The 25,398-nt window shown below is 41.4% G+C and overlaps 1 protein-coding gene across 2 annotated transcripts; it reads right to left on the bottom strand.

The window, feature by feature from the left end:
• Positions 1-397: 397 nt before the first annotated feature.
• Positions 398-23,366, bottom strand: tmprss4a (transmembrane serine protease 4a). 2 transcript variants are annotated; one of them, XM_061783103.1, is made up of 13 exons: positions 23,154-23,366; positions 12,121-12,172; positions 11,895-12,038; positions 10,849-11,001; positions 10,635-10,761; positions 10,428-10,547; positions 5,582-5,625; positions 4,366-4,528; positions 4,106-4,272; positions 3,239-3,334; positions 3,004-3,146; positions 2,774-2,926; positions 398-1,981 (listed from the first exon to the last, which is right to left on the bottom strand). In XM_061783103.1, exons 3-13 carry the CDS (start codon positions 12,004-12,006, stop codon positions 1,970-1,972), a joined length of 1,290 nt encoding a protein of 429 aa, XP_061639087.1. In that variant the 5' UTR covers positions 12,007-12,038; positions 12,121-12,172; positions 23,154-23,366; the 3' UTR covers positions 398-1,969. The 2 variants fall into 2 exon arrangements, with proteins under 2 accessions (XP_061639087.1, XP_061639086.1); XM_061783102.1 differs by lacking the exon at positions 23,154-23,366 and adding an exon at positions 17,678-18,206.
• Positions 23,367-25,398: the final 2,032 nt, after the last annotated feature.

Below are 25,398 nucleotides of genomic sequence, written 5' to 3'. Positions count from 1 at the left end.
TGCCATCCCGGAATGATCATTGGCTCCTTTAGTCTTCATAGTTTGTATTGCAGACTGTCCTGTTACCATTGGGTCGGGTGTGTCAATGAATAGAACATATATATATTTCTATATTTCATATTTCTAGTACATTATTGCCATTTATTTAAGGTCACAATGATGCTGTTGTCTAGTCGTTCCTACAATTTTCATAAATCCATTGCTCAGACTTGATTGACACTGTTTGGAGAAGTATAATCAAAAACTGAGCTGTATTGTCTTTGTAGATGTAATATTTTATAGCAGCTCTTAGCAAGTAATAATAATACTTTTTTTTATTTTAAGAGGACTCAAAGACACTAGTAATTATTCTAAAATGTAGACAATATTGACTGAAAACAACCTGTAATAAATGAAGTGTCTGTTCAGTGGGTTTATTGCAGTTTTGGCAAGTCTTTGTTCACATACCTGTATTTACAAAAATATACAAATGCAAGATATATACAGCAAAAATGATGATGACAACATCCATCCATCCGCTTATCCTCACTGGGGTCGTGGGTGTGCTAAAGCCTATCCCAGCTAACTGCGGGCAGTACACCCCGGACTGGTCACCAGTCAATCGTAAGGCATGTTTAAACAACCAACCATTCGCACTCACTCACACATACGGGCAATTTAGAGTCTTCAATTAACCTACTATGGATGTTTTTGGAATGTGGGAGGAAACCGGAGTACCTGGCGAAAACACACGCGGGCATTCGGAGAACATGCAAAATCCACACAGGCGAGGCCGGATTTGGACCCCAGTTCCCCAGTTCTCGGAACTATGAGGCGGTTGTGCTAACCAGTCGTCCACCGTGCCGCCATAATGACAGCATAAAATTTATTATTTGATAATATCCGACAGCTGATCACGACTATATTATTTCAACTACCTCTATAGTTATATTATTTTAAACCTAGAAGTGGAACCGCAACTTTTAAACTGAACGTGCTCAAACAAAAAATTGTCTGAGAACCCTAGTGAGTTAATGCTTCATTGAACTCAAATTCTATCGACTTGAATCATTTACACACACACAAACACACACAATTCTCATTTCTGACTTAAAGTGCTTGTTTAAGTTATACTGTCATGTCATTTTTCATGAGCAACTGCACCATCAATGCTTTAAACCACTGCAATAATAAAGACAATGACCTGTAATTGTTCCCATGTGAGACTTTGTACCATCTTACAGCTCATGCATGATATCATAATGATTGCATGTACTGGACATAGCAAGTCCTAAAAGATAGATGAGCCATTCCAGAATTGGAAGACATTTTTTGTCACCACCATGATAATCGAAGCACACAAGACAAACATGCACGTGTTGTGTAAATTATAGATTTCCTAGGAAAAAATGTAACTAGCTTTTTTACAAAATGATTCCTAAATTTTATTTAAAATACTAGTATGTGTTTTATTTGCCCAAGTATTCATAACAAGGTTGCGGCAAACAGCAAAATATATAATTTGACAAATAAAATCGCATTGAAAGTGTACTATTGATGGTTGAGCTGGATAAATGAAATTGGTTGGTTTCTTATTTGTTTTTCTTGAAGAAGAAAAAAAAGATAAAATGAATGGTTAGTTTTCAAAAATCGTGGTGCCTAAATCGTCTCCCAATTCTGGAACAACCCATACGACAATTCAGTAACTCTACATCGAATACATGGATGAGATTCATGCAGACAGTAATTTGACATTGTTATTATTGTTGTGCTTCGTTCACTAAACAAAATGTCTTCTATGAAAATCCCATCCAACCCAGTGACGCATCAATTAAGTTGCCCTATTAGAAACAATAACCCAAAATCAGCATGAATGTATTTGCATCCTTCTTCCACATTGCTGTTTTGCTGTAGTTCATCTCTCGCCCTTTGGAAACCGGATCTTCCCTTGCAGTGTTGTCTTGCAGTTAGTTTGTCAAAATGGAGATCATCATGGGTTTTTCTGTAGGGTAAAACAAAAATGACTGAATTGGTATTGAGAAGAACACAAGGTCCATTAGTACAGTACAAGAGCTGTATCAAAACAACTGACACTATCAGTGAGGTATTAATGTGTGAATGCGGAAATATTAAAACTATTTTACAACAAATAATGTATCTTTGTTCATCTATCTATGTCATCGACATATACGTTATCTCAGGCAGAATAATTAACTGCTCTTCCACTAGATGCCAGGAGATGCAACTAAATTGTCTCAACCTGTTGCCATTCATACAGCAGAATAGCTTTGTGTTCAAATAAATAGGCTCCGATTACACAGTAAGAAGTACCTTTGTGATTAAATTAACACAAGGTCTTCATTATTTCAGTAATTATGAGTCATTTGTATAACATTTTTGTTTGGTGGTGTGCCATGAGATTTTTTTTTCCATGGTAAAATATGTGCATTGGCTCAATATAGGTTGGGAAACACTAGATTAAGGTACATAATATTAGAAACTAAGTATAATGTAATGCAGTTGTACACCCCAAACAATTTTATTTAATACCTTTGTGATAGTTTCAGTCTGTATCAATCAAACTGATACATAAGTGAACATTATTAGCTTTTATTTTTGACTCAGCTCTTCTGTTAGTTCTCATTAGATTGTGTCGATTAGGATCTTCCAAAAGCTTTCAGCTCAAGACCCACATTTGATCACAGATCGCTCAATATCGGCTTTTGTTGAGCTCTTAATGTTGTCAACATTGTATTTAACGCCTTAAGCAGACACTTCATTATCATCGCTTTACCTCGATGACTGTGTGAATCCAGTTGAGCATCTCGTCCACGTTGCAGTAGACGCCAGGACGCCTCTCCCTGGCGCAGCCCACGCCCCAGCTCACCACCCCGATCAGGTACCATTTGGACAAGGTGAAGTGCACCAATGGCCCGCCGCTGTCACCCTGAGGTGCATAATCAGCGTTCAACATTTGAAGTCACTCCAAAAAAAGACTTCTGCATGCGCTCATGCTGTGGTTACCTGACATGCGTCCACTTTCCCCTCCAGAAAACCAGCACAGATCATCCTAACGGTGATGGCGCTGCCATACACGGTGGGGCTGGCACACTTGGATCTTTCAATGAGAAGGATGTTGGCTTTCTGCAGTGATGGAGAGATGTTTCCTAAAGACAACAAGAGAGTACGCATTTTGAGCAATGAGAACACCTTGCATGTCTGTTTTTGATGTCATCATAATTCAGATGAATTCTTTCACCATTTTCCTCCAGGTAGCCCCAACCGGTCACCACCACCGAGGCTGAAGGAGCAAGGCCGAAGGATTTGGGAGGTAGACAAACCGGCATCTGGCTCACTAGAACATGGCGGTACAGAAATGTGATCGTGAGGACACGTAAGATTAAATTACTGTCATTTTGTTGCCTTATTAGAATTGATTGTTTTAAGCCAATTTTCAATTTTTTTTATACTGGATTTGGCGAATATGTGATCTGTTTCCAGACACTTTTTTAAATACACCTTGACAATCTAATACAGTACCCTGGTGCACTAAACTTAAAGATGACAAAAAATTTTGTTAGCCAACTGTAGTTCTCAGTGCCTCAAATCATGTGCGTCTACCTCATATTTCTTGCTAAAATTCATACCAGAAATGCAAATTTTCTTTACTTTTAATAACATTGAGATGTATTGCTTTTTAAAAAAATCAAACATATTTCTAAAATAAGTTAAACAACAAACTATCTTCATTGATTTCTGGTTTCAAAACAAGTTATCCATCAATTTGATACACTTGTATTGGATGCCATTTGATCAGGTGTGGGAAAAGTAAGGCCAATTCTGACAAAGTATTTACATTTTTAAGATTCCAGTAATATTTGTTACATTAATTTTTGGGGAAATTAAATGTGGCCCTCAAGCACAAATGTTTGCCCACCCCTGCATTAGATGGCATCAGGTGTACCTAATATTGTGGCCTAAGAGACACGGCAGGGGATACAATGAGTGTAATAATATATTTGCCGCTAGAGGGCAGCCATACAACACATTCTATAGACTTGAGGCCATTTCAGTTTTGAAACATGAACATTTTTGGTGGGTTATGCCTTTAACTGTTTGCACCAACCTCCCACTGTGATTGGACTGGTGAGTCTCATGAGTGCTATGTCATAATCATTGCGAGCTGGGTCGTAGTTTCCGTTCAGGATGATCCTGTCCACGGAGGAACCTCCCAGCGTGCCCATGTAGGTTCGGCCTGACACCACTTTCCAGCGACTCAGCTCCTTTTTACTGCTGCAGGGTTCACAAGGAAAGGAGGAGAAGCTGGGGTGACTATGACAACTAGCTGCACCAAAACAAAAGAGAAATTACATCAAAAGTACTAACCTGGTGAAGCAGTGGGCTGCAGTGGCGACCCAACGTGGCGACACTAGGGCGCCTCCACATGTGTGCTGGCCGCCCTGCCGGAGGCTCACCTGCCATGGCCAGTCCTCAATGGTAGCATCTGTACCCCCAACAATACGGTTCTGAGGGTCCCCCTGTCCACAGTCTGACGAGAAAACCCCAGTCTTTAACCTTCTATAGACCTTTTCAACATGATGTCACCGTACTTCCGGTTAGCAAAACTTAATTTTTCACCAATGGTGCCACTAGTTAACAAACCCTTACATTTAACCACGACAGGGCAAATGAGAAAACGGTGTGTAAACGCCTTGAATCATTATTTTGGCCTTTTTCTTTACCTCTGTATTTTGAAATGTAAGTCGAAAAGAAGATGCTGCGTGTGGTAAATTGGTTCAAAGCGAGGCAGAATGCCGATCGTAATTTACATTTCAACAGAGACGTTAATTCAAAAGTAAATTGGGGCATACTTAACGTGATCATGGAGGGACTGGCTAATGGACTGACTTTTCTGTTCCTCGGATTGTTGGAACAGAACTTCTTTTTGCCAAGGGAATTGATAGCGTGTTGTTATTTACTAGCAGGCTAGCCTTTAGTTTTGCTTGATTACTCAAAGACAACCCAACCAAACAGGAACTCCATCCATCCATCCATTTTCAGAGCCGCTTTTCCTCACAAGAGTCGCGGGAGTGCTGGAGCCTAACTCAGCTATTATCGGGCAGGAGGCAGGATACACCCTGAACTGGTTGCCAGTCAATCGCAGGGTACACATAAACAAACAACCATTCGCACTCACATTCACACCTATGGGCAATTTAGAGTCGTCAATTAACCTACCATGCATGTCTTTGGGATGTGGGAGGAAACCGGAGTGCCCGGAGAAAATGCACGGGGAGAACATGCAAACGCGACACAGGCGGGGCCGGGGATTGAACCCCGTACCTCAGAACTGTAAGGCAGACGCTCTAACCAGTCGTCCACCGTGCCGCCCAAACAGGAACTCTTTAGATTATAATGAATCATTCTAAGTAATGCTCATTTATGTTTGCTAAAAGCTTTTGCAGTCAACGGCGGTATGAATGGGCCTGTTGGAGTCAAACCGGTCGTACAACCATGTCATCAAGCCCACATAAGCTGCCATGCTGTACAAGGTATAAACATCACTACTCTCTGTGGCTGCTTTTCTAAAAATAGTACCAACCTGAACAGGTTAAAGAAACCACAGCTCCAGATCTGCATGCGCTCCTGAAAGTAGGGAGAAAAATGCTTAAAGCTATACTGTAATTCAACCACACAATGAGTCCGTGTTGACCAAAAATGTTTAAACATGTTTGTCCATCCATCCATCCATTTTCTGAGCCGCTTCTCCTCACTAGGGTCGCGGGCATGCTGGAACCTATCCCAGCTATCATCGGGCAGGAGGCGGGGTACACCCAGAACTGGTTGCCAGCCAATCGCAGGGCACATACAAACAAACAGCCATTCGCACTCACATTCACACCGACGGGCAATTTAGAGTTGTCAATTAACCTACAATGCATGTTTTTGGGATGTATTATACTTAAATAAGATGTCAAATCATTGAAGATCATACACCTTGAGAATTTGCAAAGGTTAAATCAAGGCAACGAGAAACATCTTTAACAAGCAAAGACAAGTCCAATTGCCTTGATTCAACCTTTGGGGATTACCATGATCTGGATAATTGAGAAGCTACACAGACATAAGGCCTTGAAAGAGAGAGGGAACAAAAACTAGGAACTGTTTCGTCGTTGAGAAACAGAAACCTGTTTGCGTGACAGCTAGTGAAGGGGAAATCAACAGCAAGTCAAACGCTGAAAGAGAGAACAGTGCTGAAAATAACTAGAAAATATGGTTTTGAGGTAAAAACAAAATATCGGTTCCTGTTTTAGTTTATTGACTGTTTCAAAACCACATGGTAAGATGTTTCACGTGTGTATCCTCTCAGAATAACAAACACGTCACCATATGGACAATAATAAATACAATTTGAATCTATCAATTCAGCAATAGGGGTTCAGACTTGTGGTTCTGTTGTCTGGTCTGGTCCAGAAAACAAAACAAAGGTACATCTTGCACTTTGTCCATTTTGATCAAATGCAAGAGCTTTCATTCAATTAATGTAACCACAAGGAAGAGATTATTTACACTCATTATAATAACAGAATTTTCAATAATATTCTTTATAAACTAGGTATGAAATGTTTCTACAGTGGTCACTGATGGTGTAGTGGTGCATTCGCCTGACTTTGGTGCAGGGTGTGTGGGTTCAGTTCCCACTCAGTGACAGTGCGAACGGTTGTCCGTGTCTATATGTGCTGTGCGACTGACTGGCGACCAGTTCAGGGTATAGTCCGCCTTTTGCCTGAAGTCAGCTGGGATAGGCTCCAGCACCTCGCGATCCTGAACAGGATAAGCGCTATTGAGAATGGATGTATGGATGGATGTGTTGCAGTTACGCTAGATGTAACGAAACGCACACCTTCCAAAAAGTTCAACTTTTGTCTTATCAATCCATAGAATATTCTTCCCAAATTGTTGGGACTCATTCAGATGTTGTTGTTGTTTTCACAAAAGTAAGATGAGCCTTTATGTTCTTTTTGATCAGCAGTTGTTTTCGCCTTGGAACTCTGCCATGGATGCCATTTATGGCCAGTTTTTTTCCTTATTGATGAGTCATGAACTGATCATAATTGAGGCACAGGAGGCCTCCATTTCCTTAGATGTTGTCCTGGGTTCCTTTGTGACCTCCTGGATGAGTCGTCACTGTGCTCTTGGGGTAATTTTTGTAGGCCACTCTCGGGAAGGTTCAACACTATTCCATGTTTTCTCCATTTGTGGATAATGGCTCTCACTGTGGTTTGCTGGAATCCTACAGCTTAAGAAATGGCTTTGTAAAATTCTCCAGCCTGGGAGATGTCAGTGACTTATTTCTCATCTGTTCTTGAATTTATGATTAACAAGGGAGGCAAATACTTTTTCACACAGGGCAAGTAGCTTTGAATATTTTTTCCCCTGAATAAATAAAATCACCATTTAAAAAATGTGTTGTATGTTTACTTGAGTTAGCTTTCTCTCATATTTACATTTGTTTGATGATCTAAATCATTAAAGTGAAACCAAATGGGGAACAAATGCCTTGTAAATTTCACACATCACAGAGAAGAGTCGTGTAAACAAGTCTGACAGTGAATGAATGAATAAAAAAATTGAAAAGTATGTGAAATCAGGCTTCAAAATGGTCAAGAATTGAGACTTTCTTGCAGCTTGCAGACGCTGTGGACATGTCGCTGAGAGCTCTGAAAATTCCGCCTCTCCTGTCAATCAAATACATGTACCACCTTCCTTCTCTCACACCACCTTTCCAGTGACCTCGCTGGGTGAGGTGAAGGAGGGAAGGAGGCTGTGAGGCTCACGGCACTATGCTGTTGTGCTGGACGCTATTGTGCTGGACCTCCAGCGGCTTCTCTAACCACTGACAATGGGCCGTGGGGCGGCGGATCTCGTCCGTTTTACCACTGCCTCGCAACACAACGTGCATGGGTGCCAGACGGCAAGACACGTTGCCCAAATAACACAAAACACATTACACTTCTGGGAAGATGTATATTTTCAAGTTGCGGGCATAGTTTCATGGCCAGTTGCACGCTATACTGGTAGAAGTTAGTGAAGTTATTTATGAACAAGAAAGTGCCATTCCACCTAATGGCCACTGCATGGAATAAGGGTGCTTGGTTTTTATATAGTGGGGTATACGCCCCCAGCCCCATGACGTCAGCCATACAGTCCCCTCCAGTATATAAAGTATTGGAACGGCAAGGTCAATTCATTTGTTTTTGTTATATACTGAAGGCATCTGGGTTTCATATCAAAAGATGAATATGAGATAAAGGTTCAGAATTCCATCTTTCATTTCATGGTATTTACATCTAAAATTGTTAGACAATTCAGGACAGAGCACCTTTTGTTTGAACCCATCCACTTTTCAAGTGAGCAAAAGAACAGACATTATTAAATTATCTTAAAGTTAAATTTAATATTTGCTGGCAGTAGCTACATCAAGCATGCAACCCATTGACTTCACCAGACTGTTGCATTCTTCATTTGAAATGCTTTTCCAGGCCTTGACTGCACCTCTTTCAGTTCTTGTTTGTTTCTCAGGGTTTCTCCCTTCAGTCTCCTCTTCAGGAGGTAAAATGTATGCTCTATTTGGTTAATGTCCGGTTGGCCAGTCTAGGACCTTCCACTTTTTGACCTGATGAAGTCCTTTGTTGTGTTGGGAGTGTGTTTTAGGGTTGGGCATCGTTTGAATTTGAGCGATTCCGGTCCCGATTCTGGTTCCAAATGATTCTTGATACCGCTTCTTTTAGGTGGCTGGGTCGAAAACGTTTGCATGTTTAAAATAAAGGGTGTCCAAATTATGAACATTTATTACATTAATTATTTTCTTAGCAGCCCACAGCTTAGACTAAAATGAACATTTGACACGCGGTTCTTATAACCAGTATCAATATCAAACCTATGTACTAAAAGGCAATGTGTGTGGAACTAACCCAATTGACTTAATATTTATTAATTAATATGTTTCTGCTATAAGTGAAATATAGCATTGTTAAAATTGTTATTTGGGACTTTTTTATTACGACAAACCATTTATGTTTATAAGTTTTAACTTGACTTTCTGTTTTAAGCTTGTAGCCTTTTATTTTGAAGGGTACGCACCGGAACTCAGCATTTTGGCACGAAAAGTAACTTCACACTCCTCCAGTGGTTTTTTTTTTGTTTTTGTTCTTCGAACAGTGGATTGTGATACCTTCTCTGCCCTGTGGATTTTGGCAAACCATTCTGTCTAGCAATTTAAAGAAAGATGCATCCAAACTAATCCGGAGAAACTTTATCAAGCAACAAGACAATGATCCAAAACACACTGCCAACACAACAAAGGACTTCATCAGGGGGAAAAAGTGGAAGGTCTTAGATTGGCCAAGGCAGTCATTGGACCTTAACCCAATAGAGCATGCATTTTACCTCTTGAAGAGGAGACTGAAGGAAGAAACACCCAGAAACATACAAGAACTGAAAGCGGTTGCACTAAAGTCCTGGAAAAGCATTTCAAATGAAGAATGCAACAGTCTGTTGAAGTCAATGGGTCGCAGGCTTGATGCAGTTATTGCAAGTAAGGGTTATGCCCCCAAATATTAAATGTTATTCACTTTAAGTTAATTTAATCATGTCTGTTCCAATAGTTTTGCTCACTTGAAAAGTGGCTGGCTTAAAAGAAAAAAAGGTGCTCTGTCCTGAGTTGTTTAACACATCCAGATGTAAATACCCTGAAATAAAAGCTGGAATTCTGAACTTTTGTCTCAAATTCATCTTTGATCTGAAACCCAAATGTTTTCAGTATACAACAAAGAAAGACAAAGGAATTGACCTTGCCGTTCCAATACTTTTGGAGGGGACTGTATCTCAACAATTCAGTACTATATTGTTCTCAGTTTTTGCACATTTATTTTGTATGTGATCTGTTTCGACTACGACTTACGCATTGGGCGCTGTTTGCTCCAATACAACGTAACCGCTAGTGACGTTTAACTCGAGTTCCCCAATCAAACGACACAAGACAGTCACGTGACCACACACGTCTTCGATCGGGCTTAATCGGCTAATCGACATGCTTACGTGACGGCCATGTTGGGAACGTCCCCTTTTAAGTATTGGTACTCTTAACCCTCAGACTCCCTCGCTGTCTGAGGGTTGAAATGCAGACTACACCTTGGACTGTTCACCAGCCAATCCCAGGGCGATTTTGAACAGCATATTGTAAGCACTAAGAAAATCGCTATGAGTTTGGTTTGTAAGAACTCAAGCCAAATAAAGAATTTGAGTTGAAATAGATCAGTGATTGTGAGCCTGACCTCACTAATTCTCATCTAGACAAATCTTCCATTGTCAATTCCTGTAGGTGTCCCAAATCTTATTCATAAAGTGTAGTTTCGCCCCTATCTAAAGACATGTGTGATACTCACTGGTCAACTGCAGCATGGTGAACAGGCATGTTTGCTGTCCCCGACCTGAGTGCAGCGAATGGTCCAGATTTCAGGTTAGATAATAATGTGTTGACTGGGACTTCGGTGCTTTGAGGTTTACTGCCAACAGAGGAAGGGCACCATGTTAGAGATCTGATATGAGGTATGCTAACTCTCAAATATGCTGACACTGTTCATATAACTGACTTTGTGTAACCCAGTTGCGTGCACGTTGTCTGCGTGTGCTGCTCGGTCCAGCCTTCGCTACACAGGCTCCTCCATCCTGAGCTGGGATTGTACACCTGCAGGACACTCTGATGGGTCATGAGCCGCACTGCAAGGAGGAAGATGCGGGAGAGAGTTTTTTTTCCTCAAAGTTGTGCTGATAAAAATAAAGATGGAGGTGGTTCCTTGGATCTACCTGGAAAAGTGGTGTTGACCATGAGCCTTGACAAACACGTTTGTTCATCTTCCCCTCCATTGCAATCGTCCGTTCCATCGCACGCTTTATCTAGCGGGATGAACTTAAACGACTTTGTGCAAAAGAAGTACTTGCTGTCAATCAGCTGCTTTACTAGAAGGAAGAGGAGAGAAATGATTGTGAAAAGGATGACTTGATTTCACGATGTGATGTACAATACCTTCCTTTCCACCAAGCAGTCCAATTTAATTTGATTCAGTGTGGTATGCAAAAGTTGTCAAGGGGACCACTTTCTTGGCACCTTGCTGTAGCATTACCAGTCAGAGTCCTGAGCTGAGCCCATCAGTTGGATCAGAATTGACAACCATGTCATGGTAAGCTCGCCTTCGACTAAGGCGGGTCCCACCTTGTGGTTCGCCTCTTTGGGAGGGTGGATGGCACCCCACAGAACTACAAGTAGAATCTGTCAAATGATGAACACAGACCGGCCTGCTCCCTTTATGGAAGACCTCAGTGGTGGATCAGGCGGAAGATGTGGCACCTTGAAGGGCTGTCAAGATCGTAAGCTTCTTGGGGTGCAATCAGATCTCCATGTTAGAGATCCCTTTGGACTCGAATTGACGAATAGCTTGAAGTATGCTACTGAAAGGGTGGAGCTACATTGTAGACTGAACATAGAAATGTTCTCAGTAGCCCCTTTTGCATTGACCATCTTCCTTCTAGATTACTGTCCTGTGTGTAAGGTACTGATGCGGATTTCACTGTAGTATCAATATCAAATTCTTGCTGAAAGGAGCAGATGAATAAATCCCAGCTTTACTGTTACACCTCTGATTTGGCAATCTCTAGTTCCCTTCTTTTTTAAAACAATTACACTGCTGCTATCACCACATTCTGCAGTAGGAAACACAAGCCAGATTAGGGTATCCTATTCCAACCTGTACCATAGTGAACTGAATAAAACTGTACCCCTAGGTAGAAAAGTGGTTAGAGAAATAAATGTGACATTGTCCTCTCTTTTAAAAGCACTACAGCCCATGACTCACTGAAGTATGCCGCGGTGACCAGGATCCCCAGCAACACCACAACTGCTGCAACGGTTAACAACACCTTCTTCGTCTTAGATGCCTTCTCTTTCTGTGTTTTTGGAGCCGTCATGGGCCTTCTGTGGCGGCCTGGCCGTGGAACCACTGCAAGTGAGGCGATAGACAAATGAGGACTAATTACACAAATATTCCTGAATTTCGACAGTGGGCCAATGAGTCACCTTACCTATGTGCGTTGGGTTCAACGGTCTTGTACTTTCTTCAGGTGACTGAGCGATCTGGCAACAGAACAACAACAAATGGTGAGCACAAGTGTGAAACAAAAGGCTATGTAAGGGTGTGTTAGGTTAGGTGCAGCTGTGTGGCATCAGCCATTTTCTATTATTTAAGCTCCAATGACTTCAGCAGCTATGAGCATGTGAGAAGTGTCACATGAAAGCTTATTCCAAAAATTTCAAATTAGAGGTGGTAACTTCCTTCAAGATTGGCTGGCAACCAGTTCGGGGTGTACCCCGCCTCCTGCCCGATGATAGCTGGGATAGGCTCCAGCACTCCCGCGACCCTTGTGAGGATAAGCGGCTCAGAAAATGGATGGATGGATGAAATTCCTTCAATACTATAAAGTAAGAACAACAATCCTAAAACGATTCTCAACACACGAGAATACTTTAGAACTACCCGTTTTTGTTCAGAAAATAGTAGAACTACTCCCACAAAACAAAAAACTCCTTTCAAACGTATACAAATTAATCAAGTACTAATTCAATATACTTACCAATCGCAAAATGCGGAAAAGACCTCTGAGTGTCTACTGACAATGATTACTGGGCACAAATCTGTAGAAATACATTCTCAATGACAACATTTTGTAATTTACAGCTAGTCCAGTTCAAAGTACTCCATAGAGCACACGTTACGCAATATAGTTTGCATAAAATGGGCTATTCAAACTCAAAACATATGCACCTATTGTACAGAATATGCTCCAGACACTTATTTTCATGCTCTTTGGCATTGTACACCTGTACAGTGCTTCTGGTCACTAGTTACACAGAAACTTTGCTCAGTTTTGAACTTTAGGATTCCGATTTCTCCTAATCTTTGTCTGCTGGGTGATTTAAAAGATATAGATCTTCCAAATAAACATGCTCAACCAATGCTTTTAATTCTAGCAATCGCGAAAAGAATATTGTTGAACTGGAAAGATAAACTAGCTATCAACAGTTCCTCATCTACGGTCCATAATATCATCAAAAGGTTCAGAGAATCTGGAGAAATCACTGCATGTAAGCGGCAAGGCCGAAAACCAACATTGAATGCCTCAGGCGGCACTGCATCAAAAAGTGACATCAATGTGTAAAGGATATCACTACATGGGCTCAGAAACAATGCCAGTAAATACAGTTGGGCGCTGCATCCGTAAGTGCAACTTCAAACTCTACTATGCAAAGCAAAAGCCATTTATCAACAACACCTAGAAACGCCGCCGGCTTCTCTGGGCCAGAGCTCATCTAAGATGGACTGACGCAAAGTGGAAAAGTGTTCTGTTAGTGTTCTAACTTGACTAGCCTTGACCTAAACCCTATCAAACACCTGAGCGATGAACCACAACAGAGATTTTGTAAGCCGGGTCCAACATCAGCGATCTCTGACTTCACAATTTTTTTTCTCGTACAGCCTTTTTGTAAATTTTAAGACATGCAACTCTAAACTCTCCACAGAGTTGTCGCATAACACAACACTCACCGCACAAACGCACCAAGAAAATCTGAACAAAGCCTGTTTAATGCATAACTACATTGATTTCATGTTGAAGAAAAGCATTTCACAAACTTTTTATGCCACACACCCTCTTCAACTCTCAGATACATGTCGTGGTTATTTTCAAAAGCAAGCAATATCGCAGGTACAGAACACAAGAACCCTTTGGCAAGATATCATGTGTGTCCTAGTTGCATAATTGTTGGTAACAGTTGGTCTTGAGTGTAAGGTCAGTTCCACAGCTTTGATGCCTGCGTTTATTTGTGGTTAGCACTAATCAAAAATTTCAAATGGCTTGAGCAAAGGTCCAGTTGAACTGAAAAGATTAACGAGTAATAATTTCACAGACAGTCCACGGAATTGTGTTCACTTGCTTGTATTCGGTGAATATTTCAATGGTCTTTATTTCAACTATTGTATGAGTTTGATAAAGAAACACACTTCTTCCTTCAACTTATTTCCAATTGCTTTATTTTGGTGAAACATTGCAGACATGTATCTTAACCTTTTAGTTGATAGTCACATACTAGTCCATTTATGTAACCCAGTTAATTCAACAGTTTGGTTGGTCTCTTGTTAATAAAAACATAAAGTCAAAATCGTAGCTTTTTCAGCATTCAATCTCACTCAGTTAACACACAGTGTGTATGTAGAGCTTCTGCCATTAAGGAACAGGTATGTTCCCAAGCTGTCAAAGATGAGGAGCAAGTACCATTCAGAGTACCATCTATGTGACAAGATTGTGCCTTGACAATCATCCATCCATCCATTTTCTGAGCCGCTTCTCCTCACTAGGGTCGCGGGCGTGCTGGAGCCTATCCCAGCTGTCATCGGGCAGGAGGCGGGGTACACCCTGAACTGGTTGCCAGCCAATCGCAGGGCACATAGGAACAAACAACCATTGGCACTCACAGTCATGCCTACGGGCAATTTAGAGTCTCCAATTCATGCATGTTTTTGGGATGTGGGAGGAAACCGGAGTACCCGGAGAAAACCCACGCATGCAAACTCCCCTTGACAATCAATATTGCACAATATGTACAATATTGTAATTGTTTAATATTGTATAATATGATAATTGTACAATATTGCACTTCTTTTGGCTGTCTTGGAGATCAGATAGTCCAGATCTCTGGCCCTGATTTTAGACCATCCAGCATGTCACATGCCATTTTTTCAAAAACCCTTTTGCGATTTTTTTCTTTTTTTTCTTTTGAGGAGGCGCGCTAGCTGAAAAGCACCTTGCTTAAACAAAGGGCTTAACGCGTCAAAGTTTTTACCTGCCAGGGTGGCATCTGCTTAAACTAGTTGGGCTACAATGCAGCTGCTTCCACTCATGGTGGACTTGGTTTTATATTGACATTTTGAGAATATTTTTTAAAAAATCTGAATGCAAGGTGTTTTGTTCTAGTAATATTACAACTTAATTCTATTCAAATTACACATATTTTTGTTATAACTCGTTTCTCTTAAAATGACATGATTTTTAATACCGTAACCCACCCTCCATCCATTTTCTGAGCCGCTTCTCCGCACGAGGGTCGCGGGCGTGCTGGAGCCTATCCCAGCTATCATCGGGCAGGAGGCGGGGTTGCCAGCCAATCACAGGGCACATACAAACAAACAACCATTCGCACTCACAGTCACACCTACCGGCAATTTAGAGTCATCAATTAACCTACCATGCATGTTTGTGGGATGTGGGAGGAAACCGGAGTACCCGGAGAAAACCCACACAGGCACGGGGAGAACATGCAAACTCCACACAGGCAGGGCCGGGGATTGAACCCCGGTCCTCAGAACTGTGAGGCAGACGCTCTAACCAGTCGGTCACCTGCCTTGCGATTGGCTTGCAACCAGTCTAAGGTGTACCCCGCCACTCAGCGAACTCAGCCGGGATCAGCTCCAGCTCACCTGTGACAATGAGGACCAGCGCTTTGGAAAATGGATGGATGGATGGACTTTTTTGTGAAATTACGACCATAATCTAACTCATGTATGACTTTTTTTCTACTATATTCTATTAACGCTTTCTTGATAGTGCATGACATTGTTTATATTAGTCATGGCGTAACGACAATGGGATGCAATGAAAACAGAGAATTTGTCATTTGAATGCAGAGATGTTGAGTCATGCTTTTCATAGTTTCAAGCAGGGCTGCCTTAAATGGACTTCAATGTGAACGTCTTCACCGGAGAAGCCCTTAGAGATTAGAAGTGAAACAGGTGAAACAACATCTCCTTTGAAATATTTTTGTGTGTTTCAGTGTACAATGGGATTCTTGTTGGCCTCTTTTTGGTCCTCCAGATTGGATGTACTGTAATCTCTGCGTCATTTTTTTATCTCTTATCAAGCTTGTACACTGTCAGGTGATCATTACAATTTAAAGTTAAGGGATGCGTTGCGATATGAGTTTTAATTGATTGAGGAGTATCTGTAACATTTGCACAACCATTGTCCCAGATTATCGCACTACTCGTCACTTTAAACCGCATACACTCCTTGAAGTCTCAGTGCCCTTTGCACAATGGTCATTGCACCGGACTATTGCGATATTAGCCATTCGAACTGAGGACTCTGCATCTTTTTGCACAATTGTTGTTTGTTGTTGTTTTTTGTTAATGTCTTTATGTCTCCAAAGTGTTCTGTAAATTGACTGTCTGTTGTACTAGAGCGGCTCCAACTACCGGAGACAAATTCCTTGTGTGTTTTGGACATACTTGGCAAATAAAGATGATTCTGATTCTGATTCTGAATTAATTCCGTGACCACGCTCCTAACTGAACACTCGTTTCTCAAATCGCCTTTCCTCATCCAAATCAATAGAAATGCCATGAATCCTTTCCAGCCTCTCTCCCAAAAGAATGTAATGTGTTTCTTGGTAAGAAAAATATCACTCTTAAAAGCTTACCGTAATGACATAATTAAATCGAATGTAGATAATTAAGTTCAATGGAGATTGTGGCTATCCTTCTGGTGTGTGCACCATCTGCAGTAATATTAGTCATTTTTCGCAGAAGACAAATAATACTGTATATGCCTGTGCGTATTGCTATATTATTTGTCTTGTTCCTCTATTTGTAATCAAATATCAGTTGCTTAACGTTTATAACACAGATGCTATTCGTTAGCCTGTCTATGGCATTTCCCATTGTGTTAGCATTAGTGTAGCAGACTTTAAGGCAAAGCTATGTGGTTGTTTTAAGTACATGATGTGTAATGTTTTTTATTTTATGTTTAGTTTGACAGTAAACTTCAACTGGGGGAGGCAATAAACAGCTTGAAGCCTCTGTTTTGCAGAATTGTTCACTATCTGCCAAACTGCTTCTAGTTGTTGAGTTGAGTTCACTGCAGCAATACAGGGCTCTTATGACAAATTTTTGCTCGCAAGTCAAAACAAAATAATTGGCGGAAGAATAACTCGTTTCTCGAAAAACTCATAAATAGGGTCTCTCATATCGTATCTCAAGGCACCACTATATATCATAATTAAATAGGTACTAGATCCAAACCTCTCTGAAAACATAACCACGATAGACTACCATGTGTTTAGTAAAACGAAAACCCACTGTGTGCAAACCTCTACTAAAACACACAAATTTCAGTAAACGGTTTAGAAGCATGCAAAGGCACCATAGGCAAATTTTTACTAAAACCACTCAACACAGACGACTGAGCTGCTACTAAAACCACTTTGTACAGAAAACTATGTTTAGTAGCATTTAAAAGGCACCATATTCAAACCTCTGCTAAAACATAACTCATGACTAACAACTTTGTGTTTAGTGGCAAAACATAAAACAAAACTCACGACTAACAACTTTGTTTAGTGGCAGGTAGATTGTAACTTCAATCGCTGTTGTGAATCAGTATTTGCCGTTTACAGTCTCCGTTAAGGACTAGTTGAGCACACAAAAACCCATCAGCCCTTTTGTGGTTTCGTGTTTGTGAAAAAACTGGATGATTAGATAAATGCTACTCGTTTTACTGAAAGAATTTCCACTTGTAACTCTTTACTCACCGACATGATGCAGTTATCAGTCTATGTTAAACTCAGATGACAACTGTCCACAGAACCTCCTGGGAGGTGGCACCTCCAGAACCTCACAGTCCACCGAAAATGCTGTGTCCCCTTCCTCTCCTCTTTCTGGCTTCAACTCCAAACACCTGACTTGATTTTGTGTTCCCCCTTCTAACTCAGAAACTCCCACACGTTGTCTTTCTACAGCACTGTAACCAAATCCCACTGGAAGGGTGTCTGGACTTTGGCCTCTCTGCAACCTCAGGCCTGTCGTAAGGTGCTGTGTAGCGTTGGGTCTCGAAGCTCCGCAGATTCAGAAAGAGAGCGACCTGTGACCGAGCCCTGCTAGCAAACAAAACAAAAACTATTCCAGGTAACCTGACACTTGAAGCCACTTCTCTCAATTCCTACATGTGCACCTTTTTCACTTTAGTCCCTCCCACGCATTCACCTACTCCTTTCATTACCCCCCCAGCACTCTTGACAAATGACTGTCTCTTCCTCTTTGTCTTCTTCGCACTTCATCCTCGGCTCCAGCGGCAACTTTTCCAAACTGTACGATACCCAAACATCCACCCACATAGCTGTTTCATACACATTGTTGACACTTATTGGCACAATTGACATCCCGCGCTTTGCACTAAATGCCCACAAGAAAACACAGACATGTACGAACACATGAACACACACAAACCACACCTTGAGCCTTAGGCCTGTTTTGTTGCCTGTATGGTTTTGACTGTAAAATCAGATGATATCAACTGTATGACTCACAGTGTGTGCCACGTCTCACACCATGTTCACCACAGTAATGCTCACATGATGGTGGAAAAATGCTCCCAGCGCTAACTGCATGTGAACAATCTCACCAGTATGACGCGAAACAGTAATTTTCAAAGCTCAATTTTGATTGACATGGTCAGAGAGGTATTTGTACAATCTGTCTATTATTGTGGTTGTAGTTTGCAATGATGTAGATACTGAGAGGTGTTTACTGTAAATTGCACAACCAAATATTACAATATGAGTCTGGAGTCAGCGGCACGGTGGCCGACTGGTTAGAGCGTCAGCCTCACAGTTCTGAGGTGCGGGGTTCAATCCCCGTCCCCGCCTGTGTGGAGTTTGCATGTTCTCCCCGTGCCTGCGTGGGTTTTCTCCGGGCACTCCGGTTTCCTCCCACATCCCAAAAACATGCATTAATTGGAGACTCTAAATTGCCCGTAGGTGTGACTGTGAGTGCGAATGGTTGTTTGTTTCTATGTGCCCTGCGATTGGCTGGCAACCAGTTCAGGGTGTACCCTGCCTCCTGCCTGATGACAGCTGGGATAGGCTCCAGCACGCCCGCGACCCTAGTGAGGAGAAGCGGCTCAGAAAATGGATGGATGGATGGAGTCTGGAGTCTGAATTTTCAGACCTGATGAGGAAATTAGTGCAGTGAAAGATCACACGAGGCAAAATGATGCAACCGAACTTCCCCAATATGTAAATATCTGACGTCACACAAACAACAACGGCACCTACTGTGAATGTAATGCTTGACAACATGCATCAAGGCCATAATCCTAACGTTGAAAAAAGCAAGCAGGGGAAACAAAATAAAGCCTCTCTGTAAGCAGTTAGCCAGGCCGTCCCCCTCTCTTTCGACTTCTGGTTGATTTGAATATTCGGCTAGTCGGGTCTGCATTCTTTAATGTTGAGCTTCTCCTGGTACGTTCTCCTCTCAAAAGTTGTTGTTTGAAGAAACTTCATTGAGTTCATTAACGTCTCTGAAAAATCTGTAGCACGTTGCTCCACTTTGTGGCCAAAACCGAGAGAGAGGGAGACCAGAAATGACGTCAACTGACACGATTTACGAATGGCGAGTGGGATTTCTTTTGAAACCCATTAAACGTTAGGGCGGTGGATGGCGATGCCCTCCCTCGGCAATATCTTTTATATTAGGCTCGGACCCAATGCGCATGTCATACTTTTAATGAGAGTTTAATGATAGACATCTGAGCGCCCGGCGGCACGGTGGCCGACTGGTTAGAGCATCTGCCTCACATTTCTGAGGACTTGGGTTCAATCCCCGGCCCCACCTGTGTGGAGTTTGCATTTTCTCCCCGTGCCTGTGTGGGTTTTCTCCGGGCACTCCGGTTTCATCCCACATCCCAAAAACATGCATGGTAGGTTAATTGACAACTTTAAATTGCCCATAGGTGTGAATGTGAGTGCGGATGGTTGTTTGTTTGTATGTGCCCTGCGATTGGCTGGCAACCAGTTCAGGGTGTACCCCGCCTCCTGCCCGATGATAGCTGGGATTGGCTCCAGCATGCCCGCGACCCAAGTGAGGAGAAGCGGCTCAGAAAATGGATGGATGGATGGATGGATCTGAGCGCCCCTGGACGGGAAGTTACATCATAAAATGAGAGAGCAGCAATAACAAATCCTTTTTAATCGTCATTAACTGTATACAATTTATCCTGCTCAACTAAAAATGGATATAATATAACTTGTGATATTTTTATTATAATATTTCATATTCATTTAAATTATTTCACTTTTTTTTTCTTATTCAAGGTAGTGACTCAGTTGACTGGGCATGGCGCCCAAGTGCCCTTATTGACCAGCCATCACAATAGCCACTTTGAGGACAGACTTAAGCTCCAAATGGGATATTTCCTACTTCTCGGTAGTCTTCTCCCTCAATAAACGCTTCCAAAGCGCTGTGGTCACTAGGTCATCATCAACAACAGGGAAGGGGAAAATAAATAAACTTGCCTGGGCGTGTGATAGAATGACTGATAAGAGCTGGAGCCAAAGAGTCATTGTCATAAACAAGAGCTGGTTGCGCTTCTTTACCAGAACTATTAAAGCCACCAAACCTTTGCACTCAAGTCCAACTTTATGGGTTCGTGTTTTTACAAGTAGATACACATGGGTTCTTTGAATTTCTTTTTTGATCAACAGAATACAGTTAAAAGACATTTACACCCTGCAATAAAAACATGACGTGATTGTGTTTAGTGTGTCAAGCTTGTTAACCTCCAGTGACTCCAGGATTTTAATAAAAAAATGTTAAAACAGCTCCTTTGAATAAGAAACTTGATCTGGTACAATTTACAGTTTTAAAGTCACTATGGATGATGCTTGTTAAAATAGAGACTTAAAAAAAAAAATTAAAAAAAAAACGTTTTGAAAACCTCAGGTGAGACGCAGACCTCAGGTGTCCATCCATCCATCCATCCATTTTCTGAGCTATCGCGGGAGTGCTGGAGCCTATCCCAGCTATCATCGGGCAGGAGGCGGGGAATAAAAATAAATGTTAAACCTGCTGAGCTAATTTCAAGAAACATCAGGACTTGCCGAGCAGTTTGTTAAATATAAATGACAAAATAGTTTTAAAACTGCTTAATAACTTCAGGAGTTGCAGCAGCAAAAAAAAAAAATATATATATATATTTTCAAACTTGCCCATCTTGTAACCTTGAAAGGCGCAGTAGCTAAAAAGAATAAAGAAAGACGAAAACATTTTCAAACTAGATTAAATATATTTATGTTTGCTTGAAAACACAAACGTGTTTTTAAACGTTTTGGGCTAACTTCAAAAAGGTGCAGCAGCTTGAAAAAAGGTAAAGACGTTGCAGGCATCAATTTCAAAATGAATGAATATTTTCAAAAAACAATCAAGTTTATCATTTTGAACATTAAATCTTGTCTTTGTGGTTTATTCAATTGAATATAGATTGACAAGCAAATCATCTGTTCTGTTTTTATTTACATTTTACACAATGTCCAAACTTCATTGGAATTGGATTTTGCACTACTTACTGCGTGTTGTACAAACTTACTACTGAGAATTTGTTCTGTAGACATCATTTGTAAGTCCAGAACTATGGAATAAGTGCCAATGGTCACAGCATTAAAGAGGCACACTAATGAACAATTGGATCCATAGTGTTGAGACTTTGAAATTTCACAAAGACCTGGCATTGACTTGTAAAGTTTTTGCGAAAATTGGATTATTTGAGTAGAGCTTGTCTTAAAATTTTCAATAAATACAAATAATAAATAATAATTTTGTTTTTGAACTCTGGCTCTTAAATATATTTGTAAAATTGGGTAGTATATACTACTTCAATATGGGTCATGCTTTTGATAGCAAAAAAAAAAAAAAAAACATGATTGCAACTTCTTGGTTGACTTTTTTTTTAAAAAATTCATTCATTCATTCATTTCCATCCATTTTCAACACCGCTTATCCTGGTTAGGGTCACGGGACGCTGGAGCCTATCCCAGCTGACTTCGGGCGAAAGGCGGACTACACCCTGAACTGGTCGCCAGTCAGTCGACTGCAGGGCACATATAGACACGGACGACCATTCGCACTCACATTCACACCATCACTGACTGGGAACTGAACCCACGCTGCCTGCACTAAAGTCAGGCGAGTGTACCACTGCACCATCAGTGTCATTCATTTTCCGTTCCGCTTATCCTCACGAGGGTGGCGCGGGTGCTATCCCAGCTATCTTCGGGTGAGAGGCGGGGTACACCCTGAACTGGTCGCCAGGCAATCGCAGGGCACATATAAACAAACAACCATTCGCACTCACATTCACATCTACGGGCAATGTAGAGATTTCAATTAACCTACCATGTATGTCTTTGGGATGTGGGAGGAAACCAGAGTACCCGGAGAAAACCCATACAGGCACGGGGAGAACATGCAAACTCCACAAAGGGGAGGCCGGATTTGAATCCGGGACCTCAAAACTGTAAGGCAGATGTGCTATAACCAATCAGCTACCGTGCATACAGTATAGCTTGTGTTTTTTTGGTTTTTTTTTTTGCATGTTTTCTTTTTTTTTTAAGAAAGTTGTTGTATCAGTGTTGAATTACCATTTTAAGAGATGTTAAATTGGGGGGTCTTAAGTAATGTCCAGTATTCTCAATCTCAGAAAGATTTAATTAGATAAGACTATAATGTATGCTTATTAGTATAGGTATGGAAGTTGTAAATGACCTGTGTCATGAAACAAGTGTAAAATTTTGTACATCTTGCTGTTTGTTCTTATAAATCAAATAACAATTTTGAAAAATGTTTAAAAAAGAAAGAGAGGAGAGTTAACTTTGCTTACACCATATGACATTTGTACAGCTGTATATAGAAAGAAAAAAACACTCTGTGGGCTGCTGCTCATCACACACACTGGTAAGCATGACTGGCATTGATCTATAAAAGAGACATGAATTGAGGATGGATCAAAGGTCTCTCTCTCTCTGGGTGCGTAACAAAAAGTCATGAAATATGTTCGGCAATCTAATGACACAATAACAAAGTGAACATGAATTTACTACAACTCCAAAACTGCAAAAGCCCTTTGCCAAGAGAATGCTCAATGATCAACAAAATTGCTTGTTTAATAATCAACGACACCCCTAAAATAAACAGGAACCCAAAATGTAAGTTTATCTGCTTTATATGCACCCATACCTGTGTTGTCTTTAACAGTGCTACTTCTTTTTCAATTCAGTATCCAAAGCTTGAATCCGTGAGCTAAAGTATTCCCAGTTCTTTCTGTAGAGTTACTCAGAAGTGCTTCATCCCACTTATGTACTCTCCACTGACTCTCACACACACACACACACACACACACATCACCACTTAAACCGTTTGACCAACATCTCCATGCCTGGACCTGCCGTTGTGTAATTGGACCATTGTTCTGTTAGCCGCAAGAGGAAGTGCATCTTAGCTTTAAAACAGCACTGGTTAATGATTAAAAAGCTCATTTAACCTTATCTGCGGTCACAAGAATGCATGTTGTTCCACCCTTAAGTCACTGTTGGGGTTCACAAAAAGTTCATTAATAAAATTCAGAAGAATGTAGCTGTCAACCACTTCCACACAAGTGTATGTGCGATAACCACAACACCAAAAAAAACCTTCAAGTCAGGCTAACTCAATATTTGGTGGTAGTATTTACAAAGGTTGCAAAAGTATTCCAACTCACATTTAAAGATTATTGGTGAAAAAAACATCTGCAAAGACCGAGAACTCCAGTATGCAGCAGTGAGTTGTGGAGATATAGTGTTTAACTGTTTTTCACCATTTCAGTTTTCCTGTTGTTTTTTTTTAATTATTATTATTTTTTGCATGTGGCTAAAACGCCATCCAATGACACACCTTGGCGTTCAGCATGAGTCCCCCCTCCCCCACTATATAGGAACTTCAGTGCCTTTGTTCGCATCGGCAGTTATCTGGCACAATTGCGACGTGCAGGTAGCTAGTTAGCGATGACTACATCCGGACAATCCATCTTTCGTATGTTCCGCTGGCATGGCCGCTTTAGAACATGTCATGTCGAAAAAGGCAGAAGAACAAGGAGAGCGGATAAAATCTAAAAAAATTGCGGACTTGACATCAAGTATGTGGACCAGGGCTTGTGGCTGGTATGGCAACTTTCGAGCGTCTCGTTGTTAGCTTTGAGTGCACATACGTCACAGAGATAAAAACAGAAGAGCAAGAAGGGGGGATTTTTTTTCATTTTAAGTCTGACTTGACAGCTAGCATGTGGACCCGGGCTTTGGGCTTTTGTGGCCGCTTTAGAGTGCCTCGTTGTTATTCGTTAGTCTGTGCATGTCATGGAGGGAAGGTGGAAGAGTGAGGGGGAAAAAAAGTTTGACTTGACAGCTAGTGAGTGGATCTTTATTATTTAAAGATCAAAATTTATTTCATAAAATCAGATACCAATAACAGAAATTTAATCTTGAAAGGCAAGTTAAAGAATATGATCCGGTGTCACGTGCTCAATTACTTGCTTTTTAAGAAACTCACTGGAACTGTCGACCTTGTCTAGGAAGTCTGCTGGCAGTGAGGCGGTTGCGGTGCATGAGCGGAAACACCAAGAAGGTCCTCCGCAAAGTCCATCCATCCATCCATCCATTTTCTGAGCCGCTTATCCTCACTAGGGTCGCGGGCGTGCTGGAGCCTATCCCAGCTATCATCGGGCAGGAGGCGGGGTACACCCTGAACTGGTTGCCAATCGCAGGCCACATAGAAACAAACAACCATTCGCACTCACAGTCACGCCTACGGGCAATTTAGAGTTTTCAATTAACCTAGCATGCATGTTTTTGGGATGTGGGAGGAAACCGGAGTGCCCGGAGAAAACCCACGCAGGCACGGGGAGAACATGCAAACTCCACACAGGCGGGGCCGGGATTTGAACCCCGGTCCTCAAAACTGTGAGGCTGACGCTCTAACCAGTCGTTCACCGTGCCGCCCTTCCGCAAAGTCATTTACTGTATATTCATCACCTTGGCAACTACCTGGGCGTGGAGACGTAACTGCACTGTTGACAAACCTCTCCTGGCAGCACGTTGTTCAAGCACCCATTTGTGAACTTGTTCCTCTGTGATTAACTTTTTTTGTTTTCTTCATTGCAGTTAGACTATCCTCCGCTTTTCGCGAGTCCCTACCAAGTTTCTCGCTCACTCCAAACTTTTTTTATGCTGCTCGATTACCGTTTTCGGCTGTATATTTCACTACTTGCAGCTTGTAATCGGCAGAATATGATTTTCTCAGTTGTCTTTATAAATTGATGTTTACCTTTTACATTTTTAGTGGTACAGGATAGGAGTAGCATATACTGCCACACAAGGCTGGAGCGCCCTCTCGTGGCTTTCAGTGTAAAAATAATGAACATGTGACATTATGCCTTTTATGATGTAAGTCG

This window comes from Phyllopteryx taeniolatus, chromosome 8, assembly GCF_024500385.1.
Source record: "Phyllopteryx taeniolatus isolate TA_2022b chromosome 8, UOR_Ptae_1.2, whole genome shotgun sequence".
NCBI classification, from domain to species: Eukaryota; Metazoa; Chordata; class Actinopteri; order Syngnathiformes; family Syngnathidae; genus Phyllopteryx; species Phyllopteryx taeniolatus.
The sequence above is the reverse complement of the archived record's forward strand: the minus strand, read 5'-3'. Positions and strand labels throughout refer to the sequence as shown.